The sequence below is a fragment of the Cnephaeus nilssonii genome (genome assembly GCF_951640355.1).
Source record: "Cnephaeus nilssonii genome assembly, chromosome: 18".
Taxonomy (NCBI): Eukaryota; Metazoa; Chordata; class Mammalia; order Chiroptera; family Vespertilionidae; genus Cnephaeus; species Cnephaeus nilssonii.
The window spans coordinates 14,154,074-14,171,857 of NC_137089.1; the positions used below are offsets into that span (position 1 = coordinate 14,154,074).

The 17,784-nt window shown below is 36.6% G+C and overlaps 1 protein-coding gene across 5 annotated transcripts in view; it reads right to left on the reverse strand.

Moving 5' to 3' along the window:
* UBR5 (ubiquitin protein ligase E3 component n-recognin 5) overlaps window positions 1–17,784 on the reverse strand; it is a 130,879-nt gene that overhangs the window by 58,327 nt on the left and 54,768 nt on the right. For 3 of the 5 annotated variants that reach the window (XM_079795969.1, XM_079795967.1, XM_079795968.1), the window contains exons 8-14: window positions 17,338–17,487; window positions 15,496–15,707; window positions 6,511–6,627; window positions 6,319–6,429; window positions 5,533–5,687; window positions 4,636–4,753; window positions 1,214–1,398 (exon numbers count right to left, since the gene is read on the reverse strand). In XM_079795969.1, coding sequence (XP_079652095.1) covers window positions 1,214–1,398; window positions 4,636–4,753; window positions 5,533–5,687; window positions 6,319–6,429; window positions 6,511–6,627; window positions 15,496–15,707; window positions 17,338–17,487 — 1,048 coding nt within the window. The remainder of the gene's footprint in view (window positions 1–1,213; window positions 1,399–4,635; window positions 4,754–5,532; window positions 5,688–6,318; window positions 6,430–6,510; window positions 6,628–15,495; window positions 15,708–17,337; window positions 17,488–17,784) is intronic. The other 2 variants (XM_079795970.1, XM_079795971.1) reach the window with 1 other exon arrangement.

Below are 17,784 nucleotides of genomic sequence, written 5' to 3' on the forward strand. Positions count from 1 at the left end.
AATTACAATAGTTTTGGATTAAAGATTCTTTTTTTTTTAATCTTCATACAAGGATATGTTTTTATTTGTTTGAGAGAGAGTGAGCAAGAGAGAGAGAAAGAAAGGCATCAATGTGAAAGAGAAACATTAATCAGTTTCCTGGGGAGAGGGGTCGAACCCACAACCTAGGTATGAACCCTGACTGGGAGTCAAACTCGCAACCTTTTTAATGTACAAGATTAAGCTCTCACCAACTGAGACGACCAGCCAGAGCAAAAGATTCTTTTTTAACTTATTTAATGGTAATCCCCATGTTTCAGAATTTCAATTTACATTTTTAACAGTAAGAGGAATAACAGCAATAGAGGTAGTAAATTTATAATCATTATATTCACTTGAGCAAACTAAAAGTTTTCAGAACTTAAAAAAAAAACTGTATGTATAGTAAAATTCCAATTATTTCTTTTTAATGCCTGTTTACATTTAGAAAAAAATACATCAAAATATTTAAAATGTTATTTCTGGGGTGTAATATTCTTCTTCCATGTTTCCAAAATAGTTACATATTTTTATAAGATTAAGAAATTAGTTATTTAAAAACTCTTATTCAACTTTATTTTGTTGTTGTTAATCCTCACCCCAGGACATTTTTTTTCCATTGATTTTTTTTTTTTTTTAAGAGAATGGAAGGGAGGGAGGGAAAGAAGGAGGGGGAAGAAAGAGAGAGGGAGAGAAACATTAATGTGAGACACATCAATTGGTTGCTTCCCACTCATGCGTGGCACCCAGGTTTGTGCCCCTGACCAGAAATCGAACCTGAGACCCTTCAGTGCTCGGGCTGACATCTAACCACTAAGCAGCACAGACCTGGGCATAATACACAAATATTTTTAAAGATGAGTAGATGCTTATAACAGTACAGGTGTAAGGATCGGTGTACTGAGCTCCCAAACCATAAGCCAGCCCCAGAACGTGGGCTACCTACAATTTAGTGATATTTCTGTTCACATATTCCTCCCATCAAAAAATTTACAAATCCTTTACAGAATTTCCCTCTCCAGCTCATTTGACCAGCAAATCCCTTCCAATGATCAAGATGCCGGCAAGATGTTAGCCCATCATGTTAGCACTTTTCTGAGTCACTATACACCTCTGTCTCCCTTAATTATCCTCTTCATATACAGTGCAAACTAGAAGTGCTATAAAATCAAGATTAGTTAGGTATAGTACTTACTTAGCTTCAGTAGTTTTGCTAGCTTTGTCCATACTTTTCAAGCTCTCAGGAGATCTAAGTTGAAATCTACAGCTATCATTCATATTCCAAACGGACTCCATTAAGACACCAACTTTAGGAATCCCAGCATTAATTGAAAATGCAACTGCTCCAGCATGATAAAGAGGATTATTTCTCAAGCATACCTGGCAAACAAAAGAAAAATCACCATCAAGATGACATAGAAGTTATTTCAAAAGTGTATAAAAATACAACATGTGAAAGTATATTGCTTCCTCGGTTTTCCAAATACAATTTTACACAATCAAGAGGCTGATAAAGCATTGACTTCAAGGTCTCCATTAAAAACATTTATTCCCCAAAACAAGGAGCAAGAATAATTATAGCACATTTGCTAAAAATTAAAATTTAAGGCAGCAAATATTCTGACATTCTGCCATAAGGAAACAATAGAAATAGCAGAGAAGAAACTAACAAGGTAATTTAAAAAGTGAAATGTGAACAAAACAATTACACATTTTATCTGTTTCTTGTAATTTGAATTATTTTCTTTAATTCGTGACTCTATATAGACTCTACCACTTCATAGCTATTGATGTTTGTTTCCCACAGAAGACTGTTGTTTTCTACAGGCCAGAAGCTTCCTGGGATAATGTAAGTTTTCTCTTAAAGTACAAGAGTATGCAGACATTAGTGTTAGCATTTAGCGGAGTTCAATCTATAGAATAATCTATTTATAGAATAATCTATAGTTCAATTTAAGAACAATCTATAAATTTTCACTAACAGAGAACATCCTGAAACCAATAACCTGCAAGGTGGCACTGTCAAACGCACTAATGCTAGCACCAAAAAAAGATATAACCATCGTTTCTGGAAATCTCTCTATTTCTCTAATAGCCCAATCTTACTGATGTTCTGTTCAATTACCCAATAACTAATGATTATGTTGTACTTGACAGTGGCATATATGAAGATCCTATTTTTTGGTGACTTATACTTAAAGTGACACAGAAGCAGCTATACATTTGATAAGTATGAGAACTGGAAACAATGACATAGAGTCGCAGTACTATCAAAGAACAGTTATACGTCACCAAGTGTAGTTCTATGATCGCTAATGAATGGTTCTTAATGGCTAGCTTCTTGAAAAAGGTATGTCCTGCTTTGCTGTAACTTAAAGGGAAGTTTCATCCACAAATTTTCAGAAAAGAATGGTGGAAAGTTTAAAGCCTGAAAGAGGACCAACCAGAAGGCTATAATTGAAGAAATGTGGCGAGACATATTAGAAGTCATGTATTAAAGCCTTCTAATAAAAATAAATGCACCTCAAAGTCAGGAGTTGTATATCCAGGGTCCAGCATCTAACAAGATATACAATGAAAATACAAGCCCACCTCAGAGGTATTGTGGGTTCTGTTCCATATCACTGCAATAATGTTAATATCACAATAAAGCGAGTCTCACAAATTTTTTGGTTTCCCGGCGCAATAAAAGTTGTTTATACTATACTGTAATCTATTAGGTGTGCAATATCATTATGTCTAAAAAAATTATATACCTTAACTTAAAAATACTTTATTGCTCAAATGCTAACCATCATCTGAGCCTGTTGGAAAAATGATGCTGATAAGATGGCTTGATGCAGAGTTGCCACAAACATCCAATTTGTAAAAAACACACTATCTGCAAAGCACAATAAAAGGAGGTATGCCTGTACATTTCTCTCAACAATTATGATCTGTGAGTGCAGGTGCAGCTAAAAACTCTAAGTGATCAATAATTTTTTCTGATGTTAACACATGAACACTCGTTCTGTGGCTGTGACTGTCTTAAACCTCCAGTTTTTTTTGTAGGTTCAAAACAAAATCTTAGTTCTACACCAAATATGTTAACATGTTGCTATCTTTCAGTAAGTTAGTGCCATGCTATTTTGTTTAGCTTTTCTTCAGTATATCTCTCAAGTATTTGTTCAGCCCTCCCTGTCTATAGTAATGTCATCCTACATGGTAATAAGGCAATTGTGAGTCCAGTGAACAAGGAACTTGGAGAACATCAGAGAGCAGTGTTTGAACTAACTAGGAGAAGGGGAGCTCCAAGAAGAGAAAGAGCTGTCCAAAGCAACTGACAGAAATACTGAAGGCTGTACAGTAATAGTCAAAACAGTGCGTAATTGCTGAAAACTTCCTAGTTGGAAGGCCAACAAAGGATCAGAACAAGACAACCATGAGTAAGACAAAAAATAGCCACAAACAAAAAGAACAGCTCCATTTCAGCTGTGTTTTAGAGAAAAGTAACAGCGAAAATGGTGACAACTTTTAAGACTCAGAGGATGTAAGTAATACGGTAGAGAGAAAAAACGAATTGAAAATGTCAGATGAGGAAATTTGCTCCACATTATGTAATAAAATCCACCGTTTGTCTAAATGTTAGGGATTATAAAGTCCTTAAACATTCACTACAGTACTTACTATAATGAATATAAATGCCAAGTTTTATCCTGAAGTTAAACTTCTTTGAAAGTCTAATGAATCATGTAACACCAGCACTCAAACTCTTCCCTATTAAACATCACTGAGAACATAAAAATCTTTTATGTGGGTCATATAGTTGGTTTTTAATATGTAAATAATTAAAACTGAGAAATTTTAAAATATTCACTTAACAGTAATAAATCCCGTGTTAATATAAACAATCTTTATGAAAAAAAAAAACACACTACATTTTCAAAGAATCAGCAAGAAAAGTGGCATTGTTTGCATGTTTGCAAGTCTCTTAATGTCCGATTTAATAGAAGACAGCTGGAATCCCATGTCTGCTTCTGCTGTGATGTGACTTTGGGTAGACAGTTCAACCTCACACAGGTATGCAACTGGAGAAAGATGGACTCTACAGACTCCTGGAAAGGTTGCGGTATTAGAAAAAGCACCTTCCATAAGATACCTGTAGGAGTCTTAAACCATCTGAGTCAAGAAACAGAAACTGGTGGAAACCTGGGTAATTTGACTAAGCTTCCAGCCTCCACTGATAATGTCCCCAGAGAGCAGTATGTTTTGAATGGCTTGATCATTAGGAATCACCTGGAATGTGTGTTAAATACAATACTTCCTTCCTGGGCCCCATCACCAGACAAACCGAAGGAACATTTCCAGTAAGAGGCTCCAGACTCGGCATCTAAGTACCAAATGACTGTTAAAACCAGACAAGTGTGGGAACCCTGCCCCATTGGGGAAACCTCCTGACATTGGAGCAGACTCTGTATGTTACTCGGCTACTGAAAAAAGAATAATGTGCCACATACATGCTACTGGAACTTGGTCCTCTAAATGACATTCAGTTTAGAGGGGAATTACTTACAGGGAAGAAAATGATTTTGAAGAGAAATAACATCCCTTAGGACAGGATTAATTCTAATCACTTACCTGGGTGCCAACTGTGATGTTAGGCATCGAAGAAATACCAGCACTAGATTTAGGCTTTTTATTTTTTGCTCTAGCTTTCTCTAACATTTTCTTCCTTTGACTGAAAGGTACTACACCCCTGAAAAGACAAAGCATGAATTGGTCAAAAAAAAGACCCCAAAAAACCCATTAAACAAATCTGAAATTATACATATTATTTAGGCATTCATATTCCTTCTCCAATACTTTTGCTTCAGAATATTAACATGTTCAACTCATTCTTAAGTATAACTTGTTCATAGGTTTAATACATAACTAGATCCATTTTTATTAAAACCTTCAGTATTAAAATTTACAGAAAATTCATCAGTTGATATTTTATTATATTCCTACATATTATTTCTGCCAATGCAAACATACTGATACCTTAAAACACGAGAGAGAATACATTTAAAGTTCCTTTTAAGAGTGAAAGGATAACTAAGGTATACAATATTCATAAATTGAAATATTTTAATAACCCTTAAAATTACATTTTAAGTAACACTGTTGAATTAGAAAGTACCCTAAAACCTATGCTTTCAATTATGTTAAAAAAAAAAGTACACATTTACGTATAGGAAAGAACAACTAAAATACCACTAACTGTTAACAGTAGTTATATCTTTGAGGTGTAGGAATGTAGGTGATTTTTGTTACTACTTTATATTTTTATAAAATTTCTAATGCACTAAGTATGCATTATTTTTACAAGCTTCTCTTTTAAGGTATTTTTAATGTTACTTTGCTGCGAAGTGAAACTTCCCTCTCTATAAAGCATTATCTTTTCCTGACCTTCTCACGTTGGTATTTCACTACCCAAAGCACCTATTTATGCACATAAAGCGTTCGCTGAGTCCCCCTCCCAGTGATACTCACCACCAATATAAATTGTTTTCCAGCTGGGCACAGGTATAGAGGGCACAGCAATGTAAAGAAACTATCCGTTCACCTTGAAGTTCAGAGTAAGTCTGTGCAGTGTGCTCTAATTTAGAAGCCACAGAACTTAAAGTTTCATCCACCCATGTAGCAACCTAAAGAATAAAATAGTAAAGGTTTAAATAAAAACAAGTAACCTTTTCAAAAGAACTGTGGTCAAAACTTTATACTCTATGGGCTGGAATTCTAAAATTCCAGTTTTGAGCTAAATGCTAAAAAAAATTAAAATACATAATTCAGAAAAGTTTCTTAAGTAAGACTAGAAAGTAAAATACTTTCTTCACACAAATAAGTCAAAATAGCAGTCACTGAAATGATTGTCTAAAGCCATGTAAAGCATTAATTAAAAGTAAGCACTTGCTCCAACAATTTTAAAAAGAATTTAATGTCTCTTTTAAAGCCAAACTGATAATCTGAGGCATAATATTCATACGTTCTCAATCTATAATATAATCTCAAGTTACAATGCTTTTCATATCTCTTTTTGTCAGCACTTACCTTGAATATTTTTTCCTTCCCTTAAAATAGAAAGCTACCTCTGGAGTTGGATTATAATACAGAGATAAACACACAACAAAAAGACTATAGTGGATTACTCTACAGAGGCTGAAACACTTTGTATATGTGGATCTACTTAGAAAGACAAAAGGAAAAGATGGGAAAGGGAGAAGACAATCAAGAAAATAAGAATAAAATGTTCATCAATCAATGCAAAGTGTTTCATACCTTGTTATTTTCTGTAGCTACAGTTGCTCTTATGCTATTTGCAGACAGGAGAACTATCTTTTCATTGGTTAGCCCCAAAAATGTTGCTCGTGGATGATGCAATGAAGGATTCTTGGAAAGCATAAGAAAAATGATCACCATTTTGTATGTTGATATGTAGAGCTAGTCAATGAAAGATTTAATATAAAATACCTGTGCATTTCTGTAAGGCTCCAATTCACTCCACTTCCACTGATAAAGTTCTCCTTTACTGCTCACAGCCAAAAGCTCAGAATATAGAGCCCCAATACAGATGAATTTTGTCCCGTCCTATAAAGTAAAAATATCACAATGGTATAAATATAACAGTTGCCAAACCTAAGGGTTTGGATACAACATCACACAAAACCTGAATTATGTGAACACATGAACCACAGCTATGAAATTCTTCAGCACCGCCTGCAAGGCCCTCTCTATGGCCCCAGCTCCCTCCCTCGGGTCACACTGGCCTTCTTCCCGGAACCCACCCATGTCCTTATTCATCTTGTTTCTCGTGTGGCTCGTTCCCTCTCCTCAATCAAGTCTGCTCAGATGAGACCTTCTCTGACCACACTATCTGTAAAACCACCACTCACATATTTTATCTCCTTACTCTGCCTTCTTTTTCCTTCATAGCATTTCACAATTTATATTATATTAACTTGTTTATGATCTATCTCAATGGAATATAAGCTTTGTATTGTTTCCTACTGTATCCCCAGTTCTTAGAACAGTGCACACAGAAGGTGAAGCAGGGGAAGTTGAGTGTTAAAACAGATTCCCTCTCTGTAGGCTTTTCCAAGCTGCCAAAACAAATGTCGTGTTGGTTTTTAAGGTAAAAGTTTGTTTAGTTTTAAGGTGATGTTCATGCAATGAGTTGGAATGCAATTAAATTATACATAGCTTGGACAATAAATGTAAATAAACAATATCAATGATAATTTCTTTTTATTTGTTAATTCTCACCCGAGGATATGTTTCCATTGATTTTTAGAAAGAGTGAAAGAGAGAGGGAAAGACAGAGAGAAACATCAATGTGAGAGAAACAAATCGATTGGTTGCCTCCTGCACACACCCCGACCAGGGCTCGAGCCAGGAAGGAGTCTGCAACTGTGAAGTACATGCCCTTGACCGGAATCGAACCCGGGACCCTTTGGTCCACAGTGTGGCACTCTATCCACTGAGCTCAATGATAATTTCTTAAACATAAAACCAATATGATCAGAGTCATGAAGCTACCCAGAAATCTCACCTCCAAACTTGCCAATAACATATTTTAACTTGTACTTTTTGCTACTGGTCTATACATTACTTTCTTTGGAATTCTGGCTCTAAGGTATGCTGAACTAATGGTGTCTTTATGGTTTTCTGTCAAATTCCAATCTTATTTGGTCAGATGGGTTATAGTGCTCAGCTAAAAAGCCTGTGAATTCTGCCAAGATTTTAAATGTAATAGTAACAGGTTATGACTCAGAGTTGTACAAAAAGAATACTAATTTTCACCTTCTAGTTTACCAGTACCTGTCAGCCCCATTTTCAAGGCACGGTGGGAGAGACCAAATTTGAAATGCTCTAAGTTAGCAATTCCTCTCTTCCCTTCCCCAAGGGTATCTGAAAGTCATATCGACTCTCTCCATGGCTGCTGCATCAAAGCTTAACATTTCCCACCACACTTCCTTCTCACCCCTTGGTTCAAAGAATGATACAATCAGGCCAAGGAGGTCCAACTGGGACCCAACACTTACTAAACACATGACTTCAGGTAACTTACGACATTTCTCTGAACCCATTTCTTCACCTCTAAAATGAGTGTATTAATAACACATATGGAGATGGGGAGGGTAAAGACCAAGTAAAGTAACATATAAAGTACACAGCACAGGGCCCAGCACAAGCAAGTGATCAGTCCAAGTCAACCATCATTACCTGCTCCCCTGACTTCATCTCCTACTCCCCCCAGAAAGCACAAGCTTCCTGAGTATTCCCACTTCTAGATTCATTTAATGAAAAAGCACCCCATCCAAGGAAAGAAGTGTCCTTCTCGCCTATTTCAAGATAACACACACACTGAATACAGCCCTCTATTGTAACGCCAACCACCACCCATGCTGATCTCTCCTTCAATGCTATTCACAGTAAAGTGAATGATCATTTGGCATGTTTCACATTATCAGCTTTGCTTAACAGCCATAACAGCACCTACAACAGCTATATCAATGCCCATGCATTTAATCAATCCACCTTCTCTTTAAACTTCTATTCAAACCATCATCAGTTCTGGAACCTCTTCCCTTCCCTATTTGTAGGTAACTACTTTCGATTGGTCTTACTCGGATCTTTGTGACTATTTTCTCCATCTCCTTCGCACTACCATGCACTCCCTGCCCCAGATTCTTTGTCTCTGTATTCCAATTATGTTCTACCCTCAGCCTAAATGACTGCACCCACTAGGGCACCATGCTTTCAAACATGTGAACCTCCTATGTCCTAACCTGGAGGAGCTCTCTACCCGTAAAGTACTGTAACACTGCCGAAGCAAAGCCATCAGCTCCTCCAAAGCTGCCTCTCTCCCGCAGTCCCCATCTAAACAAATGACATCACCACCCACGCTGGGCACTCTCCTCACCTCTCCTCCTCTTTCAACAACCTAATGTCTAGTGAACCAGTGGTACACTTGTCCCCGATTCCTCTCAAATTCTTCCCTTCCTCTGTCCCACGGTCACTGCTCTGGTTGAGGGACTCACGATTCCTTTCTTTAACAATTCTATCAGTCTCTTAACCGACTCTAGATTTTTCCTATTCCTTTCTTTCTCCCTAAATGCCAAAAATGTTCATCTCTCTAAAAATAAACAACACAAAATCCCACCTATCTCATCAGATCACTTCTCCAAGAACTCCACTGACGTCCTGGGGAGTGCAGAGCAACATGTGAACTTCCTGGCCAGGTGTCTAGGGCCCTGGGCAGTCTTGCTCCATCTTGCTCTTCTCTTCCCTGCTACATAGCAGCAACTCTGAATTCTCATTGTTACCAAACACACGGTGACCTTTCATGACTGGCCCATGCTCAATATGTTTGAAATGCTTTTGCATCTTAGTCAACACCGACTTAATCTTAAAAATGCTTAAATATCTTCTTCTCTGTGAATCTTTGCCAAATCTCTCAGGTGCTATTAGTTTTTCCCCTCTGGGCCCGAGGCACTGAATTCTCACCTTCAGTGTATCACTGATTACACTGTGAATACATTATGTGGTGTTTGAATGTTTGTCTTCCCCACTAAGTTTCCTGTGGGAAAATCATACTGTATTCACTTCTCTATTCCCAAAGGCCAGCTTGGCACATGGCACATAGTAGGAACACACTGACAATTGAATGGACAAATGAATTTAAATTCCAACTTCTTCAAGTCAATGCCTTACCAGAGCAGTGCAATCTGAGCAAACCATGCCTGTGACAAAAGCATGGTGCACAAGGCCCTCTCAGAACTGACTTGCCTGTACCCTTCAAGGGTGGGGCACCATTCCCCAGGATGGTAAGCCCTGACTGAGCCAACCCAACCCTGAAGGCCCTGAAAACCCACTATGGACATACGTGGATGATGGCACAACCACCAACCAAGGGAAGACAATGGAAAAATCACCAACTGCTTCCTGCCTGCTATACATTGTAGGTAGAGAAATACAAAACCATCAAATACACACAAGGGAACAGTGTTTTAGCTCCCTCATTTCACAATGTCATAGAAAACAGTGCTTTTATTGTTTTAATGAAAGACTAACAGCTGCTTCTGAGCAAGTTGGGGGCCTGCTTCAATCCGACTGGAAAAGTGACTATGCATTGTTTCCATAAAGATGAGTAGTTTAGCTCTATTTAACAAAAATCAAATCATTAGAGGTTGAATCTAATTAGTAAATTTGCAACTGTCTGGATAGCAATAAGTGAGTCATCAATCAAATTAGAAATTCTTCCCCAAAGGAAGAGGGACAACTTAAAAATATGATGGAAATGAGCTCCTGGCCAATGTTGCTGGGCTGCTTTTTAAAAAAAATAAAAAGCAGCCCAGCAACATTAACTTCTACTCATCGATATTTAGTAATTTGTATTTTGAAAAGGTTGGCCTTTCTATTCCTAAATTTCTCCCCACAAAACCTGGTTTTCATCTTTTGTATTTTAATTTTCTTACTATTAACAAACACTAGTCTTCCCATTAAGTATGAGCTCCAAAAGCAATGTACTACGTATGATGGTTGAAACAGATGGAATACAGCACAGGCTATACTGCAATTTGGTCAACTGTCCTTATTCACACTTCAGTTCTCCCTGCCTATCCACTGTTCCATAGTACCCTCTGCCTGCCTTCAGTTCCTTTTTAGGACCGTTTCTCTTTTTGCTCTTATTTCATTATTAAAATACATTTGTGACACACCTAGCTAACTTTTAACCGTTATCCTGGAAACTTCCCAGTGTCAATTAAAAACAATAACCAAGCCCTCTCCCACCAGCTTCCACATGTGGAACCCTGCAAGGGAAGCAATATGACTGAGTCTGATCAATTGGTTCCAACAAGGAGGCTGCTCCAAATAGCTTAAGTAAGGAGTCAAACAGTATGGAGCTATTTCCTCTCAACACCATTCACAGAAACTGAGACTATATTACATACAACTGTAACTCAAAAGGCAGGTGGGATTAAATGTTCTGATTTCCCCTAGACTATGTGAAAATAGATCCAGAACAGCAGGGACATGACTGCAAATTAACAGTATTGACTTGCTGAGTCAGTCTGTTTCTTCATCACCACCACACAACTCTCACCAAGCCCCTCTCTGCAAGCTTGCTGGAAAGAAGGGATGTGCATGCATGCATCCTTTAAATGGAAAGAAGAGATGTTCGTGCCTGCATCCTTTATTTTTTTTTATTGTTTAAAGTATTACATATAGTAATACATACATCTCCTTTTTTCCCCATTGACCTTCCCCCATCCTCCCCTACCCCCTGTCGCATGCCCTCATCTCACCCCCACAGTGTCTTGTGTCCATTGGTTGTGCTTATACGTGCCTGCATCCTTTAAATGGAAGGGTTTGTTCTGTGACAGGGCACAAGTGAAATTCCTATGTTCAGCTTCAGCAGAATTACTTAGCACAGATTTCTGTGTCATTTTTCTCCTTCCTCTCCCTTCAACATTTATTACACTGCTCTTACCTTTGCATTTTACTTTTAAGTCTTTGTTTCTACTATAATTGCATTTTCCCCCTTACAAATAGTCGCTTTAGATTGGTATACATACATATATAGCTACAATTTACACATTCACATAGTTACACATATTTGGTTACACATTCAGCAACACAGAACTAAATTTTTAGTCTGAGAAAAGTAAATTGGGGGGGAAAATAAGACTGAGAAGTGAAAATGGAGCCATGTTAGATAATCACCAAATTGAGAGATTGCATCTTCTCATCGAAGTAACTGAATTATCAAAGCTATTTCCAGAAATGTAAAGTACAATAAGCAAAGAGAGAGAGGGGCAGGAATAAGGGAGAGAAAAAAGTGCTGGGAGGGAGGAAAGGGGACTGATGAGAGATTTGGGGGGAGAGACAGCATAATAAGAAAGTTGATACTTTCGGTAATACCAATCAGAAACCAGTATAAACTTGGCTAGTTTTTACATCAGGGACTGGATTTAAAGGCACAGATGTAAAACACTCCCTCCACTTCTTACTTTGTTGCATATAGACTGCCTTTTAATGTCCTATTATGCTAAATTATTGTAATTAATAATTATATCACCCACCACACAACACTCTCACCCTCCATGACCTGCAGCAACTTCTTCTTTCTTTGTAGAACAGGATCTTGCCTGAACCTTGGCCTGTACACTTTACTTATATGAATTCATTTAAATTTAATGAAAATCCCATAAAATAACAACCATTATTATCCTCATCTCATAGACAAAAAACGAAGTCCCAGGGAGGTTCTAGAATTTGACCACAACCAGTAAGGGGCAGAGGCAGGATATAAACTCCGGGAGTCTGGCTCCAGAGTCCACACTTTTAGTTAATTACTCTGAGTGGCCTCCTAGGACTCCCCAAAGCCTTTTGTATCTAATTTTATCACTGTACCTACTTGAAAGTATCAATATCATTTTTCTGCCTTCCTACAAAATTCTCACCCTAACACTTAAGCAAGAAACCTATCACACTAAATTAAAACTAATTTAATTACCCTCACACCCCTATCTTCATGGAGTTTTCAACATCCTATGATAAATTTCAATTATGCTTTTATACTAGTTTTGACTTTTAACTGAAAGGGTAATTTAAGGCTATCTCAAACATTTTTCAGCTCAAGAATATACTATAAAGGCTTAAAGAAAAGAGAATATTCCACTTTTAAAGGAGGTTTACTAGCCTACAAAATGGTAAAATTTTGAAGTAGCTGTTCTTCTATGTGGGTGGTGGGAAAGTCAGTACTAATCCAGATAATATACCAATGGAATTGCACCCTAACTAAAAGAATTAAAAAAAAACACTATAGGAAATAACCAAATTTATAATCTAAAAATAAGCTGGGATGCATATTTTTAGGAAGAAAGAGAGACAGACAGACAGACATAGTGCTTCCAAGTAGTGCATGCTGACATCTCCCTGAACTCTCCACCTCCCTCTCCGTTCCCAAATGAAGCCTCCCCCCAAAACCTTCTACTCCTCGGGAATCACTGCCCCAATTTTGAAGAACCGCCATGGTCCTGCATATTGCCTGTTCCTTTATATGGTATTTACCCTATGCTCACTTACGAGAGCTTTGCATGTTGCCCTAAAGTTACCTGAAGGCAAGGTCTTTTTGCCCTTTATTAAATAACTCCATGTTGTCTTTCTGAATGTAGTATTCAGCCCTGTATACAAGCATCTACTGGTATTTGTCGATAATTGATAATGCTTAATAGTTTGATTAGGCTTAAGCTGTTTTCTTTCCCTGAATTAAAATTTTTGATATCTAAATGTCAATCATAAACTAATAAAAAGGGGTTCTTTTTCAGTGACAATATTTTAAATTAGGTGTTTAATAAGAAAGAAAAGTATAGCTAAGCTACATCTTGTTTCACATTCTATTCCTCCTTGTCAATGTCTTAAAAACCAAGGAAATATACTAAGTAAGGTCTGTGCAGTATCAAGATTTCATGATGCACTTAGTAACTATCTCTGAAAACAAACTGTGCCTGAAAACATGGCTACCAGTAAAGGCAAACCACTGGCTAAATCTAACAATGGGTACATTGGCCAGAGGAAAAGTTTGCTAAACTTGTACTATTCAAAATACTTTCATTAATCAAAAATAATAAATGATAAAGAACCTTAGGCAAATATGCATGCAATGGCACTGTTCAAGTGAGATCGTGAGTCTTCTATGACTCCCTGCCAATATGCAGACACAGCTCTAATATGAGACAGGCAAGAGAAACAGGAAACACAATGTTCCATACAAACAAAAAGAAAGCCCGGGGTTTACACCACCTTCTCGCATATGAAGTGAAAGTTAAAACTTTGGAAATTTCTAGTTTTATGGAAATAAGTAAATGAATTCAACTCAGGGAAAATCTATCAGCTGCCAAGGAAACCAGAAAAACCTTTTGCTTATAAAGAGACTGATTAAAATTCATGCTCCTTCTTGCATTCAAGTTTTCTACATGAGCTGAATACAGAAGAAGAAAAATGAACTATGTCAAGATTCATAATAACTTGAAAAATAGTTAGATAATATTTTCCTTTAATATTTCAAATTCAACTTCAAAGAAAGAAAAGAAATGCTTATCAGAAACTCCTTATCTGCTAGAGTTTAACCTTAAAATTCTGACCTTTTTTAATTTCTACTTATGAAAATTTCCTACCCAACTGTTTCTGCAAATAAGAAGAAGCACCCCAAAAGAGGTGAAAACCTACGGCTTCCTACAGGACCCTCTGAAGATGAATTACCCATCACTTAAGACAATGAAACCCACACACCATCAACAGGGTGCATCACTAGTGGCAGTGGTGGACTCTTCAAGATTCAAATCATCTTAACAAATCCTGGCAGCTTTCTAGAAGCTGTACACTGTACTTCTCCAGTTGCAGAGCAGAACTCCCCCAGTGCATTCCTGTTCAGCCTGTTTGTCTCCCACGGCATGTAGAGCAGAGGCTGCCGAATTCACTCCCATCCAGGACAGCTAACTAGTCAGAGAAACACAGATCCTGATCTTGCCCTCACATGCGTGCTTGTATCCAAATGACCACAAACATGCCCTGCAAAAACGGGGGTCCACGTGACATTACAAAACAAATCTTATTATAGATATACCATCAGTTACTGATATAATTATCACCAGAAAAAAAGTCCTAAAACAGAGAAGGCTGATGTATTATCAGGAATCACCATTCTGATTTCTCTGATTTTACTTCATCAAGTAGAAAAAAAACTGTACCACTGAAACACAGCTCACTACTACTACTCATGTAATGCCAAATAAAGATATCCTATATACATGCATACATATATATATTTTTTATTTTTTAATCCTTACCCAAGGATATTTTTTCCATTGATATTTTGGAGAGAATGGAATGGAGGGAGGGAGGGAAGAAGAGAGAAAAATCGATGTGAGAGAGTCAACGATTGGTTATTTCCACATGTGCAACCCGGGTACATGTTCTTGACCGGGAATTGAACCAAAGACCTTTTGGTGCTCAGGCCAATGCTCTAGGGCAGTGGTCGACAAACTCATTAGTCAACAGAGCCAAATATCAACAGTACAACGATTGAAATTTCTTTTGAGAGCCAAATGTTTTAAACTTAAACTTCTTCTAACGCCACTTCTTCAAAATAGACTCGCCCAGGCCGTGGTATTTTGTGGAAGAGCCACACTCAAGGGGCCAAAGAGCCGCATGTGGCTCACGAGCCGCAGTTTGCCGACCACGGCTCTAGGCACTGAGAAACCTACTTATTTTTTAAACAAAACAAAAATATCACTGTGTGTGTGTGTGTGTGTGTGTGTGAGATATTAATAATAGTACAAAAGTCTAAAATAAAATAGAAACCTTTTTTGGGGGGGGGGGTGGGGGGGAGGAGAAAGGTGGTTACCAAGAATCTATTTAAATGGAAAGGTGGGGATTTTTTCCAAATACCTTATCAGGCCACCACTGCAAATCTTCTCCTAGAGACACTGGACTTTGAACAGGTGTATTTTTCTTATCCAAGTTTGGCTCTCCTTCCTTGCTGGTAGAGCCCCTTTCATTATCAAATGAGGCTCCGTCAAGCCACCTTCGTTCACGTAAACGTAAAACGGATTCACGTTCACGCAACAGCTCAGAGTCTCTCTCTAAGGGAAGAAGGAGAACTGGTATGCAATTGGGTCACACCAGTGGGATAAAAGTAAGCCACTCTCTAGTAAAGACCCTTCAGGATGCAACTAACAGCAGTTTATCTACTCACAAAAATTTAATGTAAATGTATTTCTAATAAGCCTGACATGCAACATTCAAAACATTAACTCTTTCAAGTGAAAGTATAAAAATTATAAACTAGTATTTTTAAGAACTCTGTAGAGGCAGACTTTTCTGAATCCCAACTACATGTTTTTATAGCAGAATTACTTTATTTTAAACTGCTACAGGTTTTTTAAAAGGAATTTAAAATTTTGGGCTTTCATTAAAAATGCTTACCATAACTTTTTATTTATTAGAAATGTGCATAAATTAGAATTTCAACATGTTAGATACATATGTAAACCAAAAGTATTTGTTAGAATGTCTTCTATTATTTAAAAAAAATATATATATATATACAGGAAAAACCTTGAAATGATTAAATCCATTAGAGTAATTTATAGGCTGGATTTTTATAAATGTTATTTAAAAATTTTTAAGAAACCAGACAGGCTTTTATTTTTAAGAATCTTTATAGACAGATTTTCTTACAAAATGCTTCCCCTGCAATTGGCTACAAATTCTCTAACCAGTTTTTCCAGCTCCAAGTTTTTGATAAGAAAGATTAAAAACAAAATTAATTTGAGCCATAAAAAATTGCCACCAATGCAAGTCAAAAATCAGCAAGTACCAGCAATTTCATATGGTTCAAACTAAAAGTAGTGCCTACTATGACACAGAATAACATAAATTAAAGGGAGACATTTACAAGGGGTTATTTGTGTTAGGTACTGAATATTTTAAAACTCAATACTTGATACATTTAAGGCAGTGAAGTATGCATTTTAAATTTTTTAAAAGCTATTACATAATAGGTTCAGTATGTTTACAAAAACCATAGGTTTGTTCTTTTAAAACTGGTTTTTAAGTACTAGATATTTGCAACAAGAGCTTAATATAATATGGCAACTTCAATTTATTAATGATTGGTAAATTATATAGCTGATTGTTATTGAATCAAGCCGTTTTACATTCTGGAAAGTAAAAGCATTGACTTAACAAAATTAAAATGCAAACTAAATCTATACCAACATAGACAAAGTCTTAATATTTGTATGATGATTTCAAAATCATCTTTCTAACCTCTATTTTACCTTCTTAAAATAGCACTTTATTAAGCTAAACATTTCTATATTTATAATTGGCCAATCCCTTTCTAAGAAGTTTTTTCACTCTTTCATTTAACCAAGATTTAAAATTAACAGAATAATCACTTTAATTTAATCAAATAAACTAAAGAGATTTGTTTTCTGAATGCTGCATGTCACTATAAAGTAGAATTCTGCTTTTAGTTCAGAATCCATAATCCTATTTAAAAATACAGTTGTAACCCTTGATGAGTATTCCACAATAAAGATATGATCATCTCTAAAGTATTGTGGCTCTTCAAAATAAAAAATAACTAGTTTTAATGCCAAAGCATCCAAAAAAAACTAATAAGTAATTATTTCCTCTACTGTAATATTAACAAATACAGCAAATTTTACCACTCGCTCTCCATACAGCCAGCCAATAGTCACAAAGAAAGAAATGCAAAATTACCTCGAGAGGAGCCTAGCCTGGAAAGTGATGAGCGACGAAATGAAGGGTAACCGAAATAACTAATGTCTTCAGAAAACATGGCATCCGCGTCAATAATGACACTTGGGTGGGCAGAATGAATGTCAGCATCAAGAAGAGACATAAGATCCTCTACAAAACAGAAACAAATAAAAATGAAGCAGCTATAGAGAAAACATCTGCGGACCATTGAAAGATCTCTGCAAATTAAAACAGATTAAAATCCGAAACTGACTGACATAACCTGAGAGAAAAAAAGCAGTCACTACCTAGGAAATAAAGTGAATATTCTTAACAAATAGTTTAAGGAACAAAACTGCATGTCTGCTTATTTGTGCTATCTACTAATAATCACAAGAAAATAAGATTTCTATTTAAGATACTTGTGACATCACAGAGATAATACGGTCAAAATTTAAATGCAGTTAA